Source organism: Anomaloglossus baeobatrachus, chromosome 1 (genome assembly GCF_048569485.1).
Source record: "Anomaloglossus baeobatrachus isolate aAnoBae1 chromosome 1, aAnoBae1.hap1, whole genome shotgun sequence".
In the NCBI taxonomy this organism is placed as follows: Eukaryota; Metazoa; Chordata; class Amphibia; order Anura; family Aromobatidae; genus Anomaloglossus; species Anomaloglossus baeobatrachus.
Genome location: NC_134353.1, coordinates 924,690,653 through 924,714,670, shown reverse-complemented (window position 1 = coordinate 924,714,670; position 24,018 = coordinate 924,690,653). Strand labels below are relative to the sequence as shown.

At 48.1% G+C, this 24,018-nt stretch overlaps 1 protein-coding gene across 4 annotated transcripts in view; it reads left to right on the top strand.

Annotated features, from left to right (window-relative positions):
* The first annotated feature begins 2,024 nt into the window (after window positions 1–2,024).
* The window catches only part of NEDD4L (NEDD4 like E3 ubiquitin protein ligase), a 444,386-nt gene continuing 422,392 nt past the window's right edge, over window positions 2,025–24,018 (top strand). The window contains exon 1 of one of the 4 annotated variants that reach the window (XM_075328051.1): window positions 2,025–2,586. In XM_075328051.1, the coding sequence (XP_075184166.1) occupies window positions 2,542–2,586 (45 nt within the window). In that variant the 5' untranslated portion in view covers window positions 2,025–2,541. The remainder of the gene's footprint in view (window positions 2,587–24,018) is intronic. The other 3 variants (XM_075328060.1, XM_075328091.1, XM_075328072.1) reach the window with 3 other exon arrangements.

The window sequence follows — 24,018 nt, the reverse complement described above, 5'->3', positions numbered from 1 at the left end:
ACGCAACCGGGTTTTTTTGCCGCCAGTTGCGTTTTTTTTGCATAGATTTACATTAGTGGCGTATTGTGCCGCATGGGCTTGTGTTCCGTCCGGTTTTTGCCGCATGCGGCAGATTTAGCCGATGCAAAACAACCCGCATCACGCCGCATCCGGCCGATACGGCGCGATTTGAAATGCATGCCATTGCGGCAAACACCGCATCCGGCCGCCGCATGCGTTTTTTTCCACTGCGCATGCTCAGTAGTCTGCCGCAAGCAGCAAAAAACGGATGGGCCGCATGTCAAAAACTTATGGAAAGGATGCAGTTTTGTCGCCGCATCCGTTGCATAGGTTTTAGAGCCGGATTGGCCGGCTCTGCTAAAACCGGAGGTGTGAAAGCAGCCTAAGGCTGCTTTCACACATCCGTTTTTTGCCATCAGGCAAAAAAACTGATGCAACGGATCCGGCGAAAAAACGGATTAGTTGCATCAGTTTTTTCCATGTGTTTTTTCCGTTTTTTGATGGATTTGTTGTGATACTGAGCATGCGCAGTTAAAAAAAATGGATCCGTCATTGGATTCTGTCATATGCCGGATGCCCATAGGCTTCCATTATACAACATGCCGGACGGTGCCAGATTCGGCGTGGTCCGTTTTATGGCCGGAGACAAAAAACGCTTCATGCTGCGTCCTTTCCAGCCGCTGGACGAAGACATTTCGCCTGATCCAGCGGCCGCTGCATGTAACGCAAGGCCATCCGGCGCTAATACAAGTCTATGGGGCATAAAACGGATCCGATACCTGATCTGTTTTCTCCGCAATTCGCCGGATTGTGCCGGACAGCGAAAAACGGATGTGCGAAAGACGCCTAAGCTGATTCGTTCAGGTCAGGAGAACAGCGGCCAGTCTGAGCATTGTGTTCCTATCTTGTTCCGATTTAAACGCCTGACTGTGCCTCAATAGGCAAATATGAGGCTGCCAAGTTCAGGCCATTGCAAGCATCAGGGTCTATGGTCAGCCCTTGATACCTGGATGTGAGTCCAGCCTGATGCAGTGCCCCCTTAGGTCTTGCACTGGGTATAAGTCAGTGAATCCATTATGGAAGGAGTGTTTCTTTAAATGTTTTATGAGTCGCAGGAAAGTATCAGCTGATTACTACCTATGTGTCCCTTCCTAATGAGCAATCTGTCATTCTCCCAGCTGTGGAGAACACATCCGCCTAATCCCATCCCTCCAGAGATGTAATCAATAAATGCTAAATTTCACAATATACCAGTGCCTTCCTTTTCATCAAAATTGGCATGCAATGCATCCTGCAATGGCTCTGCTTCCTCTGCAGATAGCTGCAGCAGTGCAATAAAACACTCCCCTCCCTGACTGCCAGCAGCTTTAAACTTGTCAGATGTTGTGATTTATTAATGTGGTTCCATCACAGGTCACATGTTTCCCATGCGATTGCTTTCTCAGGCATGAAAAATGTGAACTTTGGATTTGTGCAGCCTGCCAGGCTCCCTGCATGATAATAATAATAACAACAACTCTAGAGGTCAAACTTTATCCATCATCATAGCAGACAATGGGCTGCTCTACTCATTCTTCCCAGCACCATTGTTTCTGCATTGCCATAAAATCCCTTTAACAATACAGGGCTCACACTGACTAATTTGCTGCAGAAAATTCCTACATTTTAAAAGCCCTAGACTGTGATAATTAGCAGCTAGATCAGTCTACAATGTATCCATTTGTTTCCTCTGTCCTCCACTAGGAGGCGCTGTTGCATTGGCTAAATTTAATGTATTTTTTATTTATTTTTTGCTTTTTTTTTGCAAGCTTTAGAAAATGGAAGAGGTTTCTTTTTTTTTTGCTATGTGTGATCTGACAGTGGGATGTGTTTACAAACACAAATGGATACAAAATTGCAAAGCAGGGATTCCTGAGCAGCTTTGATGCCAGGGACTGGGATTGATACATTGTATCCAGAGCAGGGATCTGTGCACTGGAGGGGGGGGGGACACTTGGGTTTAGCCTGGATAAGCAGGATCAAAGCTAAGGATTCATAATAAGTTGATGATTCTTAGTAATCAGAGGCTGGAAAAAAAGTGCTGGACAACCGAACCTAGCAGCTGCAGGATGACCCTCATCATTGGGTGCCATGCTGCCTTCTCCACGCCTCTGTGGGCTGGGGCTGGCCCTTGGCTTGTTACTGATTGCAATGAGCAGGGTGGAGGGCAGGAAGGATTTACTAGTCACTCCTCCTTCATGAGTCTGTGGGTTTGTGTGAGAGCTGAGGCTGGGAGAGCTCCACATTAATCAGTTTTGGGGCTTCCTCCATTGAGTGCTGTGGAGCAGAAGATCACCCCAAGACCTTCCTGCATGGATTATTGATTCTTCTGGGCACCACAAGAGTTTGGCTTCTTGTAGGACTCACCTGTCTTATTGTTATTGAACCCCCCCCCCTCCTCCTTATTCTCCCTTCTTCACCCTTATCTGGACATACACCAGTGGATCTCCTAAATTGCTTTCTCTATGACCCTGGGCTTGTAAATCCACCTCTTGGACCTCCATGGCGGCTGTGGTTGAGCCAGTTTTTGGACTTTCAGAAGATGAAGTAAGTGCAAGTTCCTGCTTTATTTCCAGCTGCTTGTGTAATGTTGAAAGTCCATTATTGTCTCATGTAGTTGGCACTTACTTAGAGCCTGATTTTACTGTGGGTACTGTATGAAGGGTGTGAGCCTGGGTCTGGGGGTGCATGGAGGGTGTGAGCCAAGGACTGGGGGTGCATAGAGGGTATGAGCCAGGGTCTGGGGGTGCATGGAGGGTGTGAGCCAAGGACTGGGGGTGCATAGAGGGTGTGAGCCAGGGTCTGGGGGTGCATGGAGGGTGTGCAGCCAGGGTCTGGGGGTGTATGAAGGGTGTGAGCCAGGGTCTGGGGGTGCATAGAGGGTGTGCAGCCAGGGTCTGGGGGTGCATGGAGGGTGTGCAGCCAGGGTCTGGGGGTGCATGGAGGGTGTGCAGCCAGGGTCTGGGGGTGCATGGAGGGTGTGCAGCCAGGGTCTGGGGGTGCATGGAGGGTGTGCAGCCAGGGTCTGGGGGTGCATGGAGGGTGTGCAGCCAGGGTCTGGGGGTGCATGGAGGGTGTGCAGCCAGGGTCTGGGGGTGCATGGAGGGTGTGCAGCCAGGGTCTGGGGGTGCATGGAGGGTGTGCAGCCAGGGTCTGGGGGTGCATGGAGGGTGTGCAGCCAGGGTCTGGGGGTGCATGGAGGGTGTGCAGCCAGGGTCTGGGGGTGCATGGAGGGTGTGCAGCCAGGGTCTGGGGGTGCATGGAGGGTGTGCAGCCAGGGTCTGGGGGTGCATGGAGGGTGTGCAGCCAGGGTCTGGGGGTGCATGGAGGGTGTGCAGCCAGGGTCTGGGGGTGCATGGAGGGTGTGCAGCCAGGGTCTGGGGGTGCATGGAGGGTGTGCAGCCAGGGTCTGGGGGTGCATGGAGGGTGTGCAGCCAGGGTCTGGGGGTGCATGGAGGGTGTGCAGCCAGGGTCTGGGGGTGCATGGAGGGTGTGCAGCCAGGGTCTGGGGGTGCATGGAGGGTGTGCAGCCAGGGTCTGGGGGTGCATGGAGGGTGTGCAGCCAGGGTCTGGGGGTGCATGGAGGGTGTGCAGCCAGGGTCTGGGGGTGCATGGAGGGTGTGCAGCCAGGGTCTGGGGGTGCATGGAGGGTGTGCAGCCAGGGTCTGGGGGTGCATGGAGGGTGTGCAGCCAGGGTCTGGGGGTGCATGGAGGGTGTGCAGCCAGGGTCTGGGGGTGCATGGAGGGTGTGCAGCCAGGGTCTGGGGGTGCATGGAGGGTGTGCAGCCAGGGTCTGGGGGTGCATGGAGGGTGTGCAGCCAGGGTCTGGGGGTGCATGGAGGGTGTGCAGCCAGGGTCTGGGGGTGCATGGAGGGTGTGCAGCCAGGGTCTGGGGGTGCATGGAGGGTGTGCAGCCAGGGTCTGGGGGTGCATGGAGGGTGTGCAGCCAGGGTCTGGGGGTGCATGGAGGGTGTGCAGCCAGGGTCTGGGGGTGCATGGAGGGTGTGCAGCCAGGGTCTGGGGGTGCATGGAGGGTGTGCAGCCAGGGTCTGGGGGTGCATGGAGGGTGTGCAGCCAGGGTCTGGGGGTGCATGGAGGGTGTGCAGCCAGGGTCTGGGGGTGCATGGAGGGTGGGCAGCCAGGGTCTGGGGGTGCATGGAGGGTGTGCAGCCTTAGGGCTGCGTGGGGGGCTGCGTGGCGGGTGGGCAGCCAGGGTCTGGGGGTGCATGGAGGGTGTGAAGCTTGGGGGGGCTGGGTGGGGGGCTGCGTGGCGGGTGTGAAGCTTGGGGGGCTGCGTGGCGGGTGTGAAGCTTGGGGGGGCTGGGTGGGGGGCTGCGTGGCGGCTGCGGGGCGGGTGTGAAGCTTGGGGGGGCTGCGTGGCGGCTGGGGGGCTGCGTGGCGAGGCTGCGTGGCTGCGTGGCAGCTGGGGGGCTGCTTGGCGGGGCTGCGTGGAGCCCACCACAATGAATTGGATTGTAGACCACCACCAAAACTGCCTTGACAAGTTGTACTTTTAGGAGGGTGGCTTCAGGAAAATATGACCAGAATGTTTGGCTTTGGATAATGGGGACCGTCTGTTCAGAGGTGGAAATATGTCAATTGTTTTTAACTTCCATTATTTTCCTTTTGTGCTTTTAGCCAAGAGGCCCACAAATGGCCAAGTGTGAACTGACCCTGGGCTAGTGTCATGGTCCTCCACCATTGTGGCTACTATTCCCACACCCATAGGGTCCAACTGCAGCTACTAAAAATGAACCACCGATCTGCTACATACAAGGCGCTTGATTAGACCGACCGCACTTCCCTGCGCACAGAGCAACCGGTGACATGATCGTTCTGTGTCCACATGTATTCTCCTCAGCAGAACATAAGACGATGTGTTGCCGGAAGCTGTGTCTAAGTGCACTGAAAAATTGTCACTTGAATGTTTTCTCGTTTGTGTAGTGATTGGATAGGCTTTCCTGGGAACGCAAAATCCTCATGATCAGCCAGTGTAAATGGAGCTTAAAGAATGTAAATCTTTCCTAGGTAGGTAATGACTAGTGATGAGTGAGCACTACCATGCTCGGGTGCTCTGTACTCGTAATTAGTGATGAGCGGGCACTACCATGCTCGGGTGCTCTGTACTCATAATTAGTGATGAGCGGGCACTACCATGCTCGGGTGCTCTGTACTCGTAATTAGTGATGAGCGGGCACTACCATGCTCGGGTGCTCTGTACTCGTAATTAGTGATGAGCGGGCACTACCATGCTCGGGTGCTCTGTACTCGTAATTAGTGATGAGCGGGCACTACCATGCTCGGGTGCTCCGTACTCGTAACTAGTGATGAGCGGGCCCTACCATGCTCGGGTGCTCCGTACTCGTAACTAGTGATGAGCGGGCACTACCATGCTCGGGTGCTCTGTAATCGTAACTAGTGATGAGCGGGCACTACCATGCTCGGGTGCTCTGTAATCGTAACTAGTGATGAGCGGGCACTACCATGCTCGGGTGCTCTGTACTCGTAACTAGTGATGAGCGGGCACTACCATGCTCGAGTGCTCAGTACTCGTAACTAGGGATGAGCGGGCACTACCATGCTCGGGTGCTCAGTACTGGTAACTAGTGATGAGCGGGCACTACCATGCTCGGGTGCTCAGTACTGGTAACTAGTGATGAGCGGGCACTACCATGCTTGGTTGCTCGTGACAAGTAGTCGAGCGCTCAGATGGTCTACTGCTACTCATGTATTGAATGTAATGGAAGTCAGTGGGGGACTCAAACATTTTTGTTGAAAAATGCTCAACTTCTCCATTGACTTCCATCATACTTGGTACAGGAGTCTAGCCCATCTGAGTGGCCAACTCCTCGTTACGAGTACTGAGCATGGTAGTGCCCGCTCATCACTAGTTACTAGTACTGAGCACTCGAGCATGGTAGTGCCTGCTCATCACTAGTTACGAGTACCGAGCACCTGAGCATGGTAGTGCCCGCTCATCACTAGTTACTAGTACTGAGCACCCGAGCATGGTAGTGCCTGCTCATCACTAGTTACGAGTACCGAGCACCTGAGCATGGTAGTGCCCGCTCATCAGTAGTTACTAGTACTGAGCATGGTAGTGCCCGCTCATCAGTAGTTACTAGTACTGAGCATGGTAGTGCCCGCTCATCAGTAGTTACTAGTACTGAGCATGGTAGTGCCCGCTCATCACTAGTTACCAGTACTGAGCACCTGAGCATGGTAGTGCCCGCTCATCACTAGTTACCAGTACTGAGCACCTGAGCATGGTAGTGCCTGCTCATCAGTAGTTACGAGTACTGAGCATGGTAGTGCCCGCTCATCACTAGTTACGAGTACTGGGCAAACGAGCATGGTAGTGCTCGCTTATCGCTAGTTACTAGTACGGAGCATGGTAGTGCTCGCTTATCGCTAGTTACTAGTACTGAGCATGGTAGTGCTCGCTTATCGCTAGTTACTAGTACGGAGCATGGTACTGCTCTCTTATCGCTAGTTACTAGTACGGAGCATGGTAGTGCTCGCTTATCACTAGTTACTAGTACGGAGCATGGTAGTGCTCGCTTATCGCTAGTTACTAGTACGGAGCATGGTAGTGCTCGCTTATCGCTAGTTACTAGTACGGAGCATGGTAGTGCTCGCTTATCGCTAGTTACTAGTACGGAGCATGGTAGTGCTCGCTTATCGCTAGTTACTAGTACGGAGCATGGTAGTGCTCGCTTATCGCTAGTTACTAGTACGGAGCATGGTACTGCTCGCTTATCGCTAGTTACTAGTACGGAGCATGGTAGTGCTCGCTTATCGCTAGTTACTAGTACGGAGCATGGTAGTGCTCGCTTATCGCTAGTTACTAGTACGGAGCATGGTAGTGCTCGCTCGTAATTAGTAATGCCACATTGTGGCTTTTCTGGGTAAAGTTGGATGACACAACCTCCGGTGGGAGCTGTAAAGGCAGCCATATCCCTCACTTGATCAGGTGCTATATATAGTAGGGGCTGTAGATGGTGTATACGCTCAGTGCTGGGTGTTGCATGTAGTGGAGCCTGCAGCGTTCTGCGTAGCTGATGTTCCCACATGACACATCGCAGGCTGGGATGGGTGTGTATGTGCAGGTAGTAATAAGCCATGCTCTCCATAGCACACAGCATGATCCCACTCTCAGGAGCTGCCATCAGTCTGAGGCCAGAGGTCGGGGGCTGCTATACAAGCTTAATCTGTGGGATTGAGCAGACAGCATAGATTGCTGGTAGATGAGACACCAACAACCAGGGAATGTGTTAACCTCTGCAGTGCTAAGTGCAGAACAACTGTTGGAGGCGACCAAGGAAAATTGTGGTCTTCTAGCTGGGTGGTCTGTGCAGATGATCAGTATGCCTAATATATGGTGGGATTGGAAATCTATCATGAGGGGGTCTGGTCTGGTGGAGGCATCTTTGTATCTCGGGGCACGTTCATAAGAAGCTCTGGGATGGGCAGGTTCTGCCATCTTTATCCTCAGCATTTAACCTGTTGCATGCAGGTACGACACGTCTACCCGTACACACTCCTATACAACAACTGTCCTCTGCAAATACCCATCTATAGCAATGGGAGGGTAATGAGGTTCTTCCCTCTTCACCTTCCCAAAAAAAACAAGAAATGATCCCCGTAGGTGGTGTTGAAATGTCGCAGCTGGATAATAACCACAGCCAGCGAGGGCGTGGACGCATGCAGACCGGCGACCGTACTGAAGGATAGGGGCAAGTGTACATTATAACATTCCTAAATTCACATATTTCTTATTCTAGATACTTTGGAACCAGGATCCCTTCATCTTCATGGGGCTCACCCCTCTTCCCTCCCCCCCACCCCCATTGTTTACTAGGGGTCTTGCTATGTTACCGCTTTCGGAAGTTGCCGGTATGGCCACATTTATATCTAAACGGCGATTTGGTTACTCGGAGTCCAATTTAACTAAAAGGAAGGACACCCCGTCCCCAATCAATAAATCCTTACACTTGCAGTCCTAGTCACAATTACAATGAGGTTTCGAAAAACTGGCTTTTTTTTTTTATAATTTAAGTGCCTCAAGTTTTTTTTTTTTTTTCTATTTTCCCTTTGCAGTAAAATATATACCGTATATATAATTATACCGTATGTATATGTGTGTGTGTGTGTGTGTATACCTTAGCATTTCAGAGTGCAGCTGTCTATTTCCTTAATGTTCGTCGGAATGCCCCCGTTCACACTTGTCTGTTGTTAAGTGCTATCAGTTTCTGTATATGTGCATGTGGCGCCCCTGAGGCCACCGTCGCCACAGAGGTACTGCACCTCAGCCAGAAGTGTGGTGCCCCATCCTGGGTAAGAAAGAGGCAATCTACCGGTTCACGCACCGAAAAACCTGCAGACTCCTAATTATTAGCTCACACATTAGATCACGGTCTGGGCAGGTCCCATTTATGCTTAAGTGACCAGTAATCTGGTTATGGCACCTAAGCCCAGTGTGTGGTTTCTAGAACCATCCAGGGGGCGGAGCTTAGTGGGTGAGCTGTCTGAGGTAAAAGGGTGGAGCTAAGTTTGAAAATTGGCGGTTAGGAGAGTCAGTCAGGAGGAGGGAAGAGACCGACTAGGGGTGAGGACACCAGGCCGTCTTGTCAACTCGAAGGAGAAAGAAGAAAGGATCTCAGTGACTTGGGGGAAGTGTGTCAGACACCCCTATAGTCACGTTTCACAGACAGTAGTTCAAAGTGAAGGGATTGGTCGCAAACGGGGTTCTGGTCCCTAGACTAGGACGATACTTCAGGACTTCTTAGTAACACCAGAGGCCAGGGTGGCTCTACGCACCTTTTGGGCCTCAAGCAGCACACAAATCTGCTGTAAGGGGGCCACAGAGGACCAGGGAGCCAGACAGGCAGAAGTCCCATTTTTGGTCCGCGGCCCCTGGCACTCAGGACAGGAGAGAGACGGGCAGGAAAGGCAAACAAAAGGCGAACCGGTACTGGCCTCGGACTTATTCGGGATCGGTGGTTGCCCATCACTGAGGATCCCAGCACACTGTGGTGGACTTATCTGGCTGTTAACTGAGAATCGGTACAGTGTGTAAAAGACTGTTGTTGCAAAGCCCTGGTGTCATCTCCATTCCTCCTGCGTCACAACCTGTCCTCATAGACCTTTCATTTAATCAACGGTTATCTCGGGGCCTCACTCTACCTAATCACCTGCCCCGGGAAACCCACAGCACAGCGACGGCTCATAGTCACAAAACCACAGGTGGTGTCACAAACTTTAAAAATCTCTAAAAATACAACTCCCATCATCATCCCCTTTATTATAAAGACACCGCCAGGGTCACTGAGCCGGACACCTCCACCGCTGACGTCCCCGGACTATTCAGGCCCGATTCAGAGTCCCCCCCACCCCCCCCCGACCCTGGGGCGGGCGTGTCATGCATATCTTTTCTATTGATAATTACATGCGTTTTGCAACTGAACGACGCCATATGGCTATGTGCCCACGGGACTATATACCCGAGGATATATCTGCAGGTTTCCCTCAGCTGATTCCCGGAATCCGCAGCTATCCATTGCTGTGGGATTCCAGCGAAATATCTTCGGTAAACCTTGGACATTCGTCCGACTTACCTTCGGAAGTCCTGGCCTCTACCTCCATAGTGGAGAGGCGGGATTTCCGCAGGAATAATTGACATGCAGTTACATGCGGCTGCGGGACATCTGCATGTTCTGTGTCACGGGTGGTGGGGACGCGCTCACCACGCTCGGGTCCGGAGTTTCTGCTGTTGCTGCTCGGTGGCTCGAGCGGTGGACCGGACCCGGGGACTCGAGCAGCGCTCCTCGCCCATGAGTGAAAAGGGGTGGTTTGGTTAGGGAGATTGTTCGTGACGCCACCCATGGGATGTGGTGATGATGGCACCACCACTGCTGGTGACGGGGATCCCGTGAGAGATGGTAGGGTGCAGCTGAGATGTTGTCCCCTCGGGGGTGGGGAGGGGGGGGGTTGGTGATCCCGGGGCCCGGTGGTGTAACGGGGAGGCCGGATGGCTGGGGTGCAGGGACTTCGCGGCGCGGTGCCGGACGGCACTGGTGTACTCACTCAGACTATCACTGGCAGTCGTTGATAAACCAAAACGGCTGGATGGACGGGTCCCGCAGCCGGCTGCAGTGTTGTTGTCGTCGTCGTCGTCCTCCTCTTCCTCTTCCTCCCCCCCCCCCCCCCCATCCCCCCGGACGGCTGATGGTGGCTGTCTTTCCCTGCACCTTTTAGAAATGTTCTGACTCCTGTGGTTGCGTTGCCCATCGGTAGTCCGCTCCCCGGCGTGTAGGAGCCCGTTTTGCCCGCAGGCGCTGGCCCTTGGATCTCTAGCCTGTGGCGGTGGCCGTATATCTTCTCTGGGTGGACGGTTGCCTTCAATCGGGACTTGGTTGTTAGGAAACCCTTGGGGTTCCTGTCGCACTCGGATATTGACGATGGCTCCAAGCCTGGTCGGGGTCCGATGGCCCTGCCTGTGTGCTTAGCTTCACTCCATTCCCCGGTCCGGTACCGGCGGGCCGACACCTGACCCCGGTCCTTACGGCTCTGCAGACGGCCACCATCGTCTGCCAACCTTGCTGTCAGTGCCTGGGCTCCTACCCAGACACCCAAGTGTTCACTCCTCTCACTTTCACCTCCAAGACTGAACTGTCACTTTTCCCACCTCCAGGCCTGTGAACTTCTCGGTGGGTGGGGCCAACCACCTGGCTCCGCCCCACCTGGTGTGGACATCAGACCCTGGAGGGAGGCAACAAGGGTTTTTGGTTGACTGTTGTTACTGCCTAGGGTGGGGGTGTGTGTATGTTGGTATGTATGTGACTACCTGGCTAGTCCAGGGCGTCACATCTGCAGCCGCACATAAAGTGCCCCAATCACCAGGATTTTCGTATATAACCTAAAGCCAGTGCTATACTGGCTTTATCAGGCTGATTTCCATACATAACTTTTAGTTGTCAGTTCGGATGTATAGGTTTTGAAACACAAGCAAGTTATGGTCTGGCTTTGGTGCCGGATCCCGCCTCACCCCACCGCCTGAGACTCCGCGATGTAGCGGGCCTGTGCCGGAGGGGCGCCCGTTGAGCCAGTGCTCTCCCAACTGAGCAGCTTGTTGAGTGACAGCAGCAGCCTATAGCTGGGATAGTCAGATTCAGTTATACCCTACCCCTGTTTATGCTAATTCTGTTATACAATCGTTAAACTTTGTGACTAGAAGGACCTGTGCCTCAGCCAACATAGTTGATACCCGGAAGCAACATTTCTCTGTTGGCCGAGGCCCCGCCCCTTCTGGGTATGACCACAGCTGCTCATTCGACAAGCTGCTGATTTTACAAATTTTCCTTGCTTGCATTTCAAAACCTACACATCCGAGCTGACCACTACAGGTATGTATAGACTCAGCCTGATGGTGCCAGTATAGCACTGGCTTTAGGTTACATAGGAAAATCTTGGTGATTGGTGCTCTTTAAACTATTCAGATCCCTTGTGAATGACTATGGAGAGAATCTGTGCAAGCTCCGCCACGTCAATGCTCTGTTCGAATGCCACCTGAAATGGAGGAGTAGGGAACTCGTCGTCTAAAGATAACCCTGGGACCGGAACTACGCAACCCCCCCCCCCGCCTTTGGTGAGACAGCCCCTGTAGCAAGAAATCGAACAGTGAGTGCATGCGCTGGACAGATCCCACCTTTTGAGCAGGTAGGTCCCACAAATCTGCCTTTCCAACCAAAAGGTGTTTCTTTTTTTTTTTTGTTTTTTTTCCCGTTCACTGCTATGGGAAATCCAAGGAAACCCTATAGCAATGAATAGTGAGCGCTGCCATCTCTCCTCACTGGTAGTCGGAGGATGTCAAGTAAGGTGGACCTGGATGATGGATTTATGGTATAGCCGAGCATTAGTCAACCCCTTTTAACATATACGACGATAGCTTAAGGATGCATGTAGTTATGGACTCCGAAGATATAGTGTGAATAGAGACTTGTTTTAGGTTTTACAACGACCCTTGTGCTTTGCTTGTGTCGCGGGCGGAGGAGGGGACGCCGCGCTCTCCCACTGCTCGGGTCCGGCTGCTGCTGCCGCTGCTCGGTGGCTCGAGCGATGGGCCGGATCCCGGGGACTCAAGCGGCACTCCTCGCCCGTGAGTGAAAGGGGTTTGGTTGTTGGGATAGTTTATTGTCTGTGACGCCACCCACGGCTGTGGTGATTGAGTGGACACCACCGCTGCTCTGTTTGGGGAGCCCGGGAGTGATGGTACGGAGCAGCCAGTTGTTGATTTGCCCCTCCGTGGGTAGGGGTCTTGGTGCTCCCGGGGCCCAGTGATGGGGTTGGTATGGTGGACAGGCGGGTATGGGGCCTTTGGGGGTGCAGGGGCAGCGCTGTGCCGCACGGCACGGAGGTACTCACTCAGCCAGTAAACATGACACAGTTCTCGGTAAACAAACGGCTGGTTGGATGGGTCCCTTGCACGGCTTACGGTGCTGCGGTTCCCTGCAGTTAGCGGTGACTGTCTCTTCCCTGCACCTATGTAAAGTCTTCTGGTAGCGATGGGTCCCCACCGGCGACCCACTCCTCGGCTTCAATCTGGGCCGAAGGAGCCCTACTTTGCCCGCAGGCGCTGGCCCTGGGAAACTGGTGCCCTGGCGGTGGCGGTGTCTCCCCTACACGGTCGGGCTGTTGCCTTCAATCGGGACTTGGTTGTTTGGAGACAGACGTCCCCTTCACTGACGGATTTGGCAAATTATGGCGACTCCTAGCCTTGCCGGGATCCGAAAGGCCCCTGCCCTGGTGCTGACTGTTCCTCGTATACTGCTCCAGACCGCCGGGTCACCACCCGTCCGCGGTCCTTCCAGCAACCTCCAAACAGTCCCCCTGCAGACTATCACCGCCGTCTGCTGACCTTGCTGTCTCAGTCCGGGGCGCACACCCGGACCAACTTCAGGCTTTCTTAACTGTTCCTTTTCTGTCACTCCTCTTACTGTCCTCCTTTGCCACTTCACTGTTTACTCCTTCACTCTAGCTTGACTCCCTGGTTTTCCCGCCTCCAGGGCTGTGAACTCCTCGGTGGGCGGAGCCAACCGCCTGGCCCACCCCCTGGTGTGGACATCAGCCCCTGGAGGAAGGCAACAAGGATTTTAGGTTAGCTTGGATGTTCCTGCAGGGAATGTGGGGTGCATGTGATGTTGTGACCTGTGACCCCTGGCTTGCCCAGGGCGTCACACTTGGAGTTCATCTTCAGCAGCCAAAGGCAATGCAGTATCCACATGCAATTTGAGGAGGACACACCGTGGGTGCAACCTGGAGCCCCAAGAAATGAGGGGCGTCTACCTCCAAAACTGCAGGCGGCTTCTGGCCCAGACACAGGAGTGTTAGGAGGTATCGGACAGCAAAGGGCCACTATACTGATCTTGCAGGTGGCGAGGAGGTTGTTGGCCCGCGCAGGGCGGCGAGGAGGTTGTTGGCCCGCGCAGGGCGGCGAGGAGGTTGTTGGCCCGCGCCGGCCGGCGTGGAGGTTGTTGGCCCGCGCCGGCCGGCGTGGAGGCTGCCTGCACGGGGCCTTTAAATACTTTATTAAGTGTCAGCTGGTTGAAGTGTGGGGCAGAAAATCGATAATGTGATTTGTGCACAGAGGAGTGATGACCTGTCTTTCTTCTTGTGTCACTTAGTCCAGGCCCTGACTGACAGAGCGAGGAATGCAGACATTCTGCAGCATAACAAGCCTGGATTCAAGGAGAATAATGCTGAGGAATTAACCCCCTCCTCCTCAATCTATTATCCAGGTCTGAACACTGGAGAATTCTTGCTGGAAGTTCTTGCGCAGACTGGGCTCTGCTACACTGGCGCTTACTTCCTGCGTGTGACTTTTGCTGTAAAGTCTCTGGAAATAGGAAATGTATTCACTTGGGATTTCCTATGGAATACAATGAGCGACGATGCTGTGATATTATTCATTAAATATTTGTCAAGACTCCAGGATACACTATTTTGTATAGGTCTCATCATTGTAGGGCACATATGTCACACATTGACACCCCCCCGGCTACTTAGCACCCATTTTTTTTACTGTGTGGAGGGCTGTGCGGGGCCCCTCTTTACTGTGTGGAGGGCTGTGCGGGGCCCCTCTTTACTGTGTGGAGGGCTGTGCGGGGCCCCTCTTTACTGTGTGGAGGGCTGTGCGGGGCCCCTCTTTACTGTGTGGAGGGCTATAGAATATAGAATTCAGTAAAAGGACTAACAAACACTTAAAACAGAAAAATTACAATATATAAATGTCTGCCCTATGCTTTTCGGACATCTGACTGCGGCATAAAAATGGGGGATGCTCAGAAATACCAACACGAGAAGAAATTCTGCTGGTATCTGGGTTTGTTGTTTCTTTTTTTCTCCAATAAAACCATTATTACCGCTCGCCCCGGAATGTGCCCTCGTTATTACCACCATCATCAAGTTTCACCTGTTCTACTTGGTGAGAAACTGTTCTTGGAAAATTACCGAGCGCAGGGACTTCACCTGATCTCAGCGTTTAGGTGATTTTCTGCAGAAACAGGTAAGAGACAATCTGCATAATCGCCCCGCAAAGTCTAAAGACGGATAGTAGGTACATTCTTGTATATAGAAGCAGTATTATAGTAGTTATATTCCTGTACATAGGAGCAGTATTATAGTAGTTATATTCTTGTACATAGGAGGCAGTATTATAGTAGTTATATTCTTGTACATAGGAGCAGTATTATAGTAGTTATATTCTTGTACATAGGAGGCAGTATTATAGTAGTTATATTCCTGTACATAGGAGCAGTATTATAGTAGTTATATTCTTGTACATAGGAGGCAGTATTATAGTAGTTATATTCTTGTACATAGGAGGCAGTATTATAGTAGTTATATTCTTGTACATAGGAGGCAGTATTATAGTAGTTATATTCCTGTACATAGGAGCAGTATTATAGTAGTTATATTCTTGTACATAGGAGCAGTATTATAGTAGTTATATTCTTGTACATAGGAGCAGTATTATAGTAGTTATATTCTTGTACATAGGGGGCAGTATTATAGTAGTTATATTCTTGTACATAGGAGCAGTATTATAGTAGTTATATTCTTGTACATAGGGGCAGTATTATAGTAGTTATATTCTTGTACATAGGAGCAGTATTATAGTAGTTATATTCTTGTACATAGGAGGCAGTATTATAGTAGTTATATTCTTGTACATAGGGGCAGTATTATAGTAGTTATATTCTTGTACATAGGGGGCAGTATTATAGTAGTTATATTCTTGTACATAGGGGGCAGTATTATAGTAGTTATATTCTTGTACATAAGAGCAGTATTGTAGTAGTTATATTCTTGTACATAGGGGGCAGTATTATAGTAGTTATATTCTTGTACATAGGAGCAGTATTATAGTAGTTATATTCTTGTACATAGGAGCAGTATTATAGTAATATTCTTGTACATAGGAGGCAGTATTATAGTAGTTATATTCTTGTACATAGGGGCAGTATTATAGTAGTTATATTCTTGTACATAGGGGGCAGTATTATAGTAGTTATATTCTTGTACATAGGGGGCAGTATTATAGTAGTTATATTCTTGTACATAGGGGGCAGTATTATAGTAGTTATATTCTTGTACATAGGGGCAGTATTATAGTAGTTATATTCTTGTACATAGGAGGCAGTATTATAGTAGTTATATTCTTGTACATAGGGGCAGTATTATAGTAGTTATATTCTTGTACATAGGGGGCAGTATTATAGTAGTTATATTCTTGTACATAGGGGGCAGTATTATAGTAGTTATATTCTTGTACATAAGAGCAGTATTGTAGTAGTTATATTCTTGTACATAGGGGGCAGTATTATAGTAGTTATATTCTTGTACATAGGAGCAGTATTATAGTAGTTATATTCTTGTACATAGGAGCAGTATTATAGTAATATTCTTGTACATAGGAGGCAGTATTATAGTAGTTATATTCTTGTACATAGGGGCAGTATTATAGTAGTTATATTCTTGTACATAGGGGGCAGTATTATAGTAGTTATATTCTTGTACATAGGGGGCAGTATTATAGTAGTTATATTCTTGTACATAGGGGCAGTATTATAGTAGTTATATTCTTGTACATAGGGGCAGTATTATAGTAGTTATATTCTTGTAAATAGGGAGCAGTATTATAGTAGTTATAGTCTTGTACATAGGGGCAGTATTATAGTAGTTATATTCTTGTATATAGGGGCAGTATTATAGTAGTTATATTCTTGTACATAGTGGCAGTATTATAGTAGTTATATTCTTGTACATAGGAGGCAGTATTATAGTAGTTATATTCTTGTACATAGGAGCAGTATTATAGTAATATTCTTGTACATAGGCGCAGTATTATAGTAGTTATATTCTTGTACATAGGAGCAGTATTATAGTAGTTATATTCTTGTACATAGGGGCAGTATTATAGTAGTTATATTCTTGTACATAGTGGCAGTATTATAGTAGTTATATTCTTATACCCATGGTGAGTAGTAGTTTGTGTATCCTTTGAGCTTTTCTTCCTGTGTTTTCCCAGGCTTCTGTGTCACGCCTGTTAGACAGGTTCCTGTCTTGTACCCTTGATCTCTTGACCTCACATTCCTCCACCATCTTTTACTGAATATTTTGACACTGTCGTCCTCAGGGGTGATGAGGTTAATTAGCACAAAGTTGAAGAGCAAGTTCAGAGATGTAGCATTTTTTCCAGAATGGTGCAATAGAGGTGAATCCGGCCGCTGTACACAGGAGACAGGTGTTTGTGCCCGGCCTGACTGATGTTGTAAACCTCTGCTCGTGTATATGTGTAAGTGATTCATCGCGGCTCGTGGCTTTGCCAAAAAACTACAACATAACTGCAATTTGTGAAAAAACCCAGGAAGGGGAGATTGCATTCTTCTTTCTTATATCAATCATTGTACACAGTCAGGAGTGGGTTTTTTGTTATTGTCCAGTAATGCAGAATATTTGATAATCCGGCACCTCTCACTTTGAAGTCCTATTGATGCCTGATTACAGGAATGTTTGTATTATTATTAATAATAATAATTTAATTATTAATAAAAAATATTATTATTTTATTTATTTTATTTTTTATTTTTATTTTATATTATTTATTTATTTTTTTTTTTGTATCTGAGCAGAGACAGTAAAGTGAAATTTGCCTTCTGATTTCCAGCGGAGTGCGGGGCACATTGTCCGTGGCAGCCTGTATTCTGCCCGTGGCACAGAAGTGGCAGATGTCTTACTGCTTGACACATTTCAACATTTTTTTTTTTTTTCTTGTATTCTTCCTCCCAACGAAGACTATTTTAGCCTTGTAGAAATGGGGAAAAAAAAGGTGAGAACAAAGGTTGTGTGATCTGATCATTACTTCTACTGCTCAACCCCTAAGTTATTGGGTTTTGAGCTACTAACCCATTCATCCTGGGAAGGGCCCAAACCAAATTTGCTTTTTTTTTTTTTTTTTTTTTTTTTATTCTTTGGTTTTAGATCATGAGAATATTGTTAAAAAGACACTGTCCCAAAAAAATGGAGGTTGTGGAGGTTATTTCTTTTTTTTTTTTTGGTTTTCAGGGGTGCAGTTGGATGGGTTTTACTGCTCTGTTATTAAAGTGCACCAATCACCAGGATTTTCCTATATAACCCAAAGCCAGTGCTATACTGGCACTATCAGGCTGATTCTATACATACTTTTAGTCGTGAGATCAGATGTATAGGTGTTGAAACACTGATAAAGTTTGTAAAATGAGCATCCTTTTGACTGGCAGCAGCTGCCGATCAGCTGATAGCTGGGGTGGGTAATTATAGTGATTCCCGCTCCCCCCCCCCCCACACACCTATCCATCCTCCCTCAGATCTGTTATTTATGCTAATTCCATTATAGAGTCCTTTTATTAAGTGACTAGAAGAACCTGTGCTGACGTCATTCCCATGTGACCAGAAGGGGTGTGGCCTCAGCCAACACAAAGAATGCTTCCTGGTATCAGCTATGTTGGCTGAGGCCCTGCCCCTTCTGGTCACATGGGTATGACATCAAAACAGGTCCTTCTAGCCATCATGATTTATAGCCAGAACCATTACTAAAATGCCTGTATAGTGGCATTAGCATAAATAGCAGGGGGGCAGGTATCGCTATGAACACCCCCCCCCCCCCAGCTGTCAGCTATTCGGCAGCTTCTGCCAATCAAAAAGCTGCTCTTTTTACAAACTTTATTTTCTTGTGTTTCAAAACCTATACATCCGAGCAGACCACTACAGGTATGTATAAAATCAGCCTGATGGTGCCAGTATAGCACTGGCTTTAGGTTATGTAGGAAAATCCTGGTGATTGGTGCGCTGTAAATACTACAAATAATCACACTTTACTGTTACTGTAAAGAATTATCGACCTAGCCTTCACAATGCTGATGGCACATGAAGATCGTTGAGATTTAGAGGACCAACCACCATGATTTTGCTATATAAACTAAAGCCAGTGCTATACTGGCACTATCAGTCCGATTCTATACATACCTTTTACTTGTGAGATTGCATGTATAATTTTTGAAATACAGGCAAATAAAGTTAGAGAAATGGACAGCTTTTTGATTGGCAGCAGCTGCCGAACAGCTAATTTGTGGGTGGGGTTTTGCCATCTATTCCCGCCCCTGTCTGCTGCCTGGCCTCTGTAGATGCTAGAATGTATGGGCTAAATTTTTAACACGCCCTATCACATGACAGAAATTACTCTTGCCTGGAAGGAGCCCATACAGTCTAGCATCTACAGAGGCCAGGCAGCAGACGGGGCAGGAATAGATTGCAAAACCCCACCCACATAGCAGCTATTCGGCAGCTGCTGCCAATCAAAAAGCTGTACATCTCTAACTTTACTTGCTTGTGTTTCAAAAACTATACATGCGATTTCACAACTAAAGGTATGTATAGAATCAGCCTGAAAGCACCAGTATAGCACTGGCTTTAGGTTATCTAGGAAAATCCTGGTGGTTGGTCCTCTTTAAATATATTGTGGTTGAGCTAAAGAATACAAATACTGCAGGCTTTAAGTGTAAGTTTGGGCTGCTATGTTTTTCAGTTAGTAGATAAGGGGCAGTTATCAATCTTTCTAGTCATTGTTTTCTTTTCTGCTTTGTTTTTTATTATATAAACTTGTCTTCTCGTGTGAGGTGACAGTTGCCTTCCTGACTGTCAGGTCCCAGAATAATAAAGGTCATGAAAGCGATCACCCAACACCGGCAACAGGATGATACATAGACGTGCTGTGACCTATGTCTAAATAAGTATTTTTAAAGAGAAATTGATAGGTATTATCAGTCTTTGTGCAGGAGGGGGGAAAAGGTGAGCTGTGACATCACCTTTTGATTGTGGGATCATGTGTTATCTACTGTATGTAGAAGTGATATCAGTCATTGTGCAAGAGGAGGAGGTGAGCTGTGATATCACCTATCCTGAATCCTGTTATCTACTGTATGTAGAGGTATGATCAGTCACTGTATAGGAGGGGGAGGATGTGAGCTGTGACATCACCTATTGTAAATGGTGAATACTGTCTACTGTATATAGTAATTATTGACAATTGCTGTAATCCTGTCTGTGATGGAGTCCTCTTTTTGGAGCAGGAAAACCCGACCATAACCTGTGCAGAGGTTTCCATCACTCCGTAAAATCCCAATAAGGGAAAAAAAAACAAAACCCTCTTTCTCCACGTCACCTTTTTTGAGTTTCTAAAAAAAGGAGAAAATTTAAAAAAAAAATATGTGGTATTGATGTCTCCTTAACTTCCATGTTTGACCCCTGATGAAGCTGCCTTGTGCAGTGAAACCTGTGGGGTTTCGCCAGATAGCTGTATTTGGCCTTTGTCTTGGTTTCCATCTTGTGTTTGCTATACTGAATACCTCGGTTGATCCTTACTGTTTGGTCAGTTATACAGATGAGCCTAAAGCCTTTTATACAATGTATTTTTGTAACTTACTGTTATTGCATATTTGAGTTCGTGTGCATACATACATACATACATACATACATACATACATACATACATACATACATACATACATACAGTCAATTTGTAACTGATGTAGCCCCCCTATTACATACCATGACTGTGCATCTTTATAGTTGATATGCCTGGTCTGAATTTGGGCAATATTAGCCCGGTGGCTCCCCCAGAGGTCGGTAAGTGAATTGCCGAGTAAGCCTTAATTACTGAGCATTCTGAGATACTTTAACTTCCGATGTTCAGAGTTTGCGTTTCTGAAATTCTCTTGGCAAATCGTACTTGGCCATGAAATGTATTAAATAAATAATGAAAATACGAACAAACACCATTAATGGTCTTTAAATAGCTCCAGCTCCTATCGCGGAGGGAACTTTCCAGCGTGGAGCGCGGTGCATTAACTAAGACCACGCTCCAGTTTATCTGCTGGAACAAAACTTATTTAGAAAACGCATATTTCATATCTCCTGACATTAAAATGCGCTGGACGTCGGCTGACTTTTTCCAGCACGGATTCTTGTTGCGCTCTGAGATTTTTCAGCTTCCTACCTTGTTTGTGATATCTACCTGGCAGCACTTTTATAGGAGCTTGTATATATTTTCAGGTTTTTAATAAGTTAGGACTTAGACTCTATGTACTTCTTATACAACTTCTTCAAGTACGGTGTTTTTGGCTTCATTGGTTTTCTACGTGGCTCCAGTCCCATGACACCATCTTTTGCCCATAACTTCTGATTGTCCGGAAGTCAGAGGTTGCGTCACATGCACTGAATAAAACTCTTGAGAGCCTGAACAAGGCTCCCATAGACTTGTATTAAGTTGCGAACTCGGGTGTATTTTGTAAAGAAGTGGACTATCTCGTTCCTTCCCTTTTTTTAAAGACCCCAATTGGGTGATTTGTTCCTGTATAATGTAACCTGTGATATGTGGTAATGGTTCATGTGTATTACATTGCACTTGTATCTGAGGTTACCAGACTGTAGGACAAGAAGTGTTGCGGCTAACCCACAATGGGAGGGGTTAGCTTATAGGAAAAGACAGTTCCTTCCAGAAAGTTAGTGAAGACCCAGTATGTGTTAGGAACAGATGTATAGTCCTGTTGGTCATTAAGGCCTCATTCAGTGGGTGACTTGCAGCTAATGGAGAAAGGAGACCGATTTGAGATAGCGTGATCCAGAAGTGTTGACCAAGATGCAGAAGGTGAGAATACGATGAGGCTAGACACTGACCTTCTAACGAAGTTGCCCCAGACATTAGGGTCCAGAGGACCCTAACCTCAACTCAAATCTCAAAAGTAAATGGCGACAGACGATTATGTGATTTAAGTTGCCTTGGCCTGGTGGAGTCTCCCCAAGCATCTGAAAGTGAAAATCTCTACTATGACACTAATGGCTACCATCTTACCCCCTCTTATACGAGAAGAGGGGACGTGGATTCTGGTGTTTCTGGGAGCACAAGGCTCTACACTGGCTGTAGTGGCAAATCTCCCTACCCCCTCCTCTACGAGGAGAACTGATGTGGACCTGTGGAAAGGGATGTAATGGTCAAGGCTTGAACTTTTGTGTTGGTCTGGGTTGTCCTGGCACTTGCGGGACCAGTAAGATCAGGAACAACCCAAGGGAAACTGAGTGTCTCTGAAGTTATGTTGTGAAACTGTAGGATATGTGCCCGCTATCTGGTGTCAAGTTAATAACGAGGACCTGTTTAGAAGGAAACCATCAGTTCTTCAACTCTTTACTAGAGTTGTCATCTATCTCTGTCCAGCCGTCGGCGTCAACTTTTGGCCTACACAGGCAAACGACCTGCATGACAAGTCCACACACCTCAGCCAAGACCAGCTCTTTCATGTAGTGTTACGGGGCATCCAGAGTCAATCCCTCTCACATGACTACCGTCCCGCAACACTCTACAGCTCCATGGAACACGTGAGCTGCCGGCAGGTCACAAATTGCCAGAGCGATGTTGGGGGGGAAAAAAAATGAATATGGCGGCATCTGCTGGACAACCATGAAACCTGATTGTCCAAAAGCTTCACTTGGCAAGTCTACAAGATCTGCCCTACAGACTTCTTTCATGATGGCCAAAAGCTGCTGACTCATGAAACGTTGTCCAGAATTAAAAAAAAAAAAAAAAAAAAAAAAAAAAAATTTCAGCGGTTTGTGAAGAAAATTTGGTAATTGGCCAAAAATTTATTTGCAGACATCTTTGGCAAGACTCTGGTATTGAAAATTTGGGACTTTTTCTGATTCAGACCAAGGGTAGGAATTAATTTATCCTGTGTTTTGGGCAAGCAGATATTAGTCGCTATAAAAGGTATACCTTTATCAAAACTGAAAAAAAATGACCATTTTGACCCAAAAAAACAAACAAAAAACAAACTCCACGTAACATTCCAATGCTTTTCTATTTGTGATGGTGAAAATAAAATATATATATATATATATATATATATATATATATATATATATATATATATATATATATATATATATATATATATATATATATATATATATATATATATATATATATATATATATATAATTTTTTTTTTTTTTTTTTTAGAGTATTTATATCTTTATCTCAACCAAGGATAACAGATCGTGTATCCAGTGTTGAAAAATAATGATGAGAGATCACACATCACCGTATAACCAGGAGTCAATTAAACTGAAGGGATATTGATCTGTCCAGTTAGGAAGCAGAAGTGATTGTGAGTCAGTCGCATCGGCTTTTGGTGCAAATGAGTGACAAATGCAGTACTGGAGAGGAGCAGCCAAGACCACCCCAGAAAGGCAGCGGTGTCGGTCGTGTCTACAGGCAATACATCTTTCCTTCTCCTTTGTGATTGATTCTCCTCTGTGTATATTGTCATCACTATTTTTGGTGTGAGGTGGTACCTCTAGACCATTCGGGTTACACAGGCCGTCCAGGTGATGAGGTTTGCTTGGTTTCCCTGCAGAGTCTCCAGAGCATGGAGCAGATGGCAGGACAAGGTGAGTCAGACGAGGATGTAGAAGGGCATCAACTCAACTGCAGGACCAGTACCTGCTCCTTTTTGTGCCAGGAGCAAATGGATGAGTGGAGCACCACACAAGGTCTTAGGGAATACTCGTCGCTCGGCCGGTGGAGGCTCAGGGGATATCATGGCTGGCCCTGCCCGGTTTCGTGACCCTTGAGGTGTCCACAAAAGGGATGAATGTGGATGGAGGGATGATGAGGGTGTTAGAAGTAGTAGTTGTCTCATGACGCCACCTGTGGTACATGGCCAATGATTGGCCACCACTATGGGTGCTGTCCTGTAGGGCGGATGGTGTCGCGGGGATGATTCAGCTCTCCACAGATTCTGCTAGGCCCCAGGGAGGCTGATGGGGGTGGTAGTGACCATTGGCGCGGGGCGCCGGCAATGAAGGGCGGACTCAGTAGTTGCGGTTCAAGGTTTTTACTCACTGTCCGGTTGCTGCCCTAGAAGTGCCAGTCTCTGCCGTGATGGGCCCCAGCCGATCCCAGACAATTCGGAGGTCACTGCCAGTGTTGTGGATTGTGGGCCCTTCCTTCCTTGCGTTTTCTATGCGGATCCCCGTGACCTAAAGTGCTTGGGGATCCCTTTTTGGTGTTAAAGTTCCTGTCCCGTCTGCAGGCAGCGCGAGTCCATTTGGGGCCTGACTGATCTCGACTCCGGGCCCTATGTTGCTACTGTGCTCGGGGATCTGGTGGTGGCAAGAGGGACTTGAAATCCCTCTGTCTGTTGGATTTTGGTGGCACAACTTGAAATATATGCCACCCTTGGGCTCCGTACCATGAACTGCGCAGAGCCCGAGGGTGCAACTAAGCTCTCCCCTCGGGGACCATATTTACACCGGTGTCCCACAGATTCCACCGGAAAGCTCTCCTGATTTCTTCCCAAACCTCAGTCAGGGCACGACTCCTTTTGT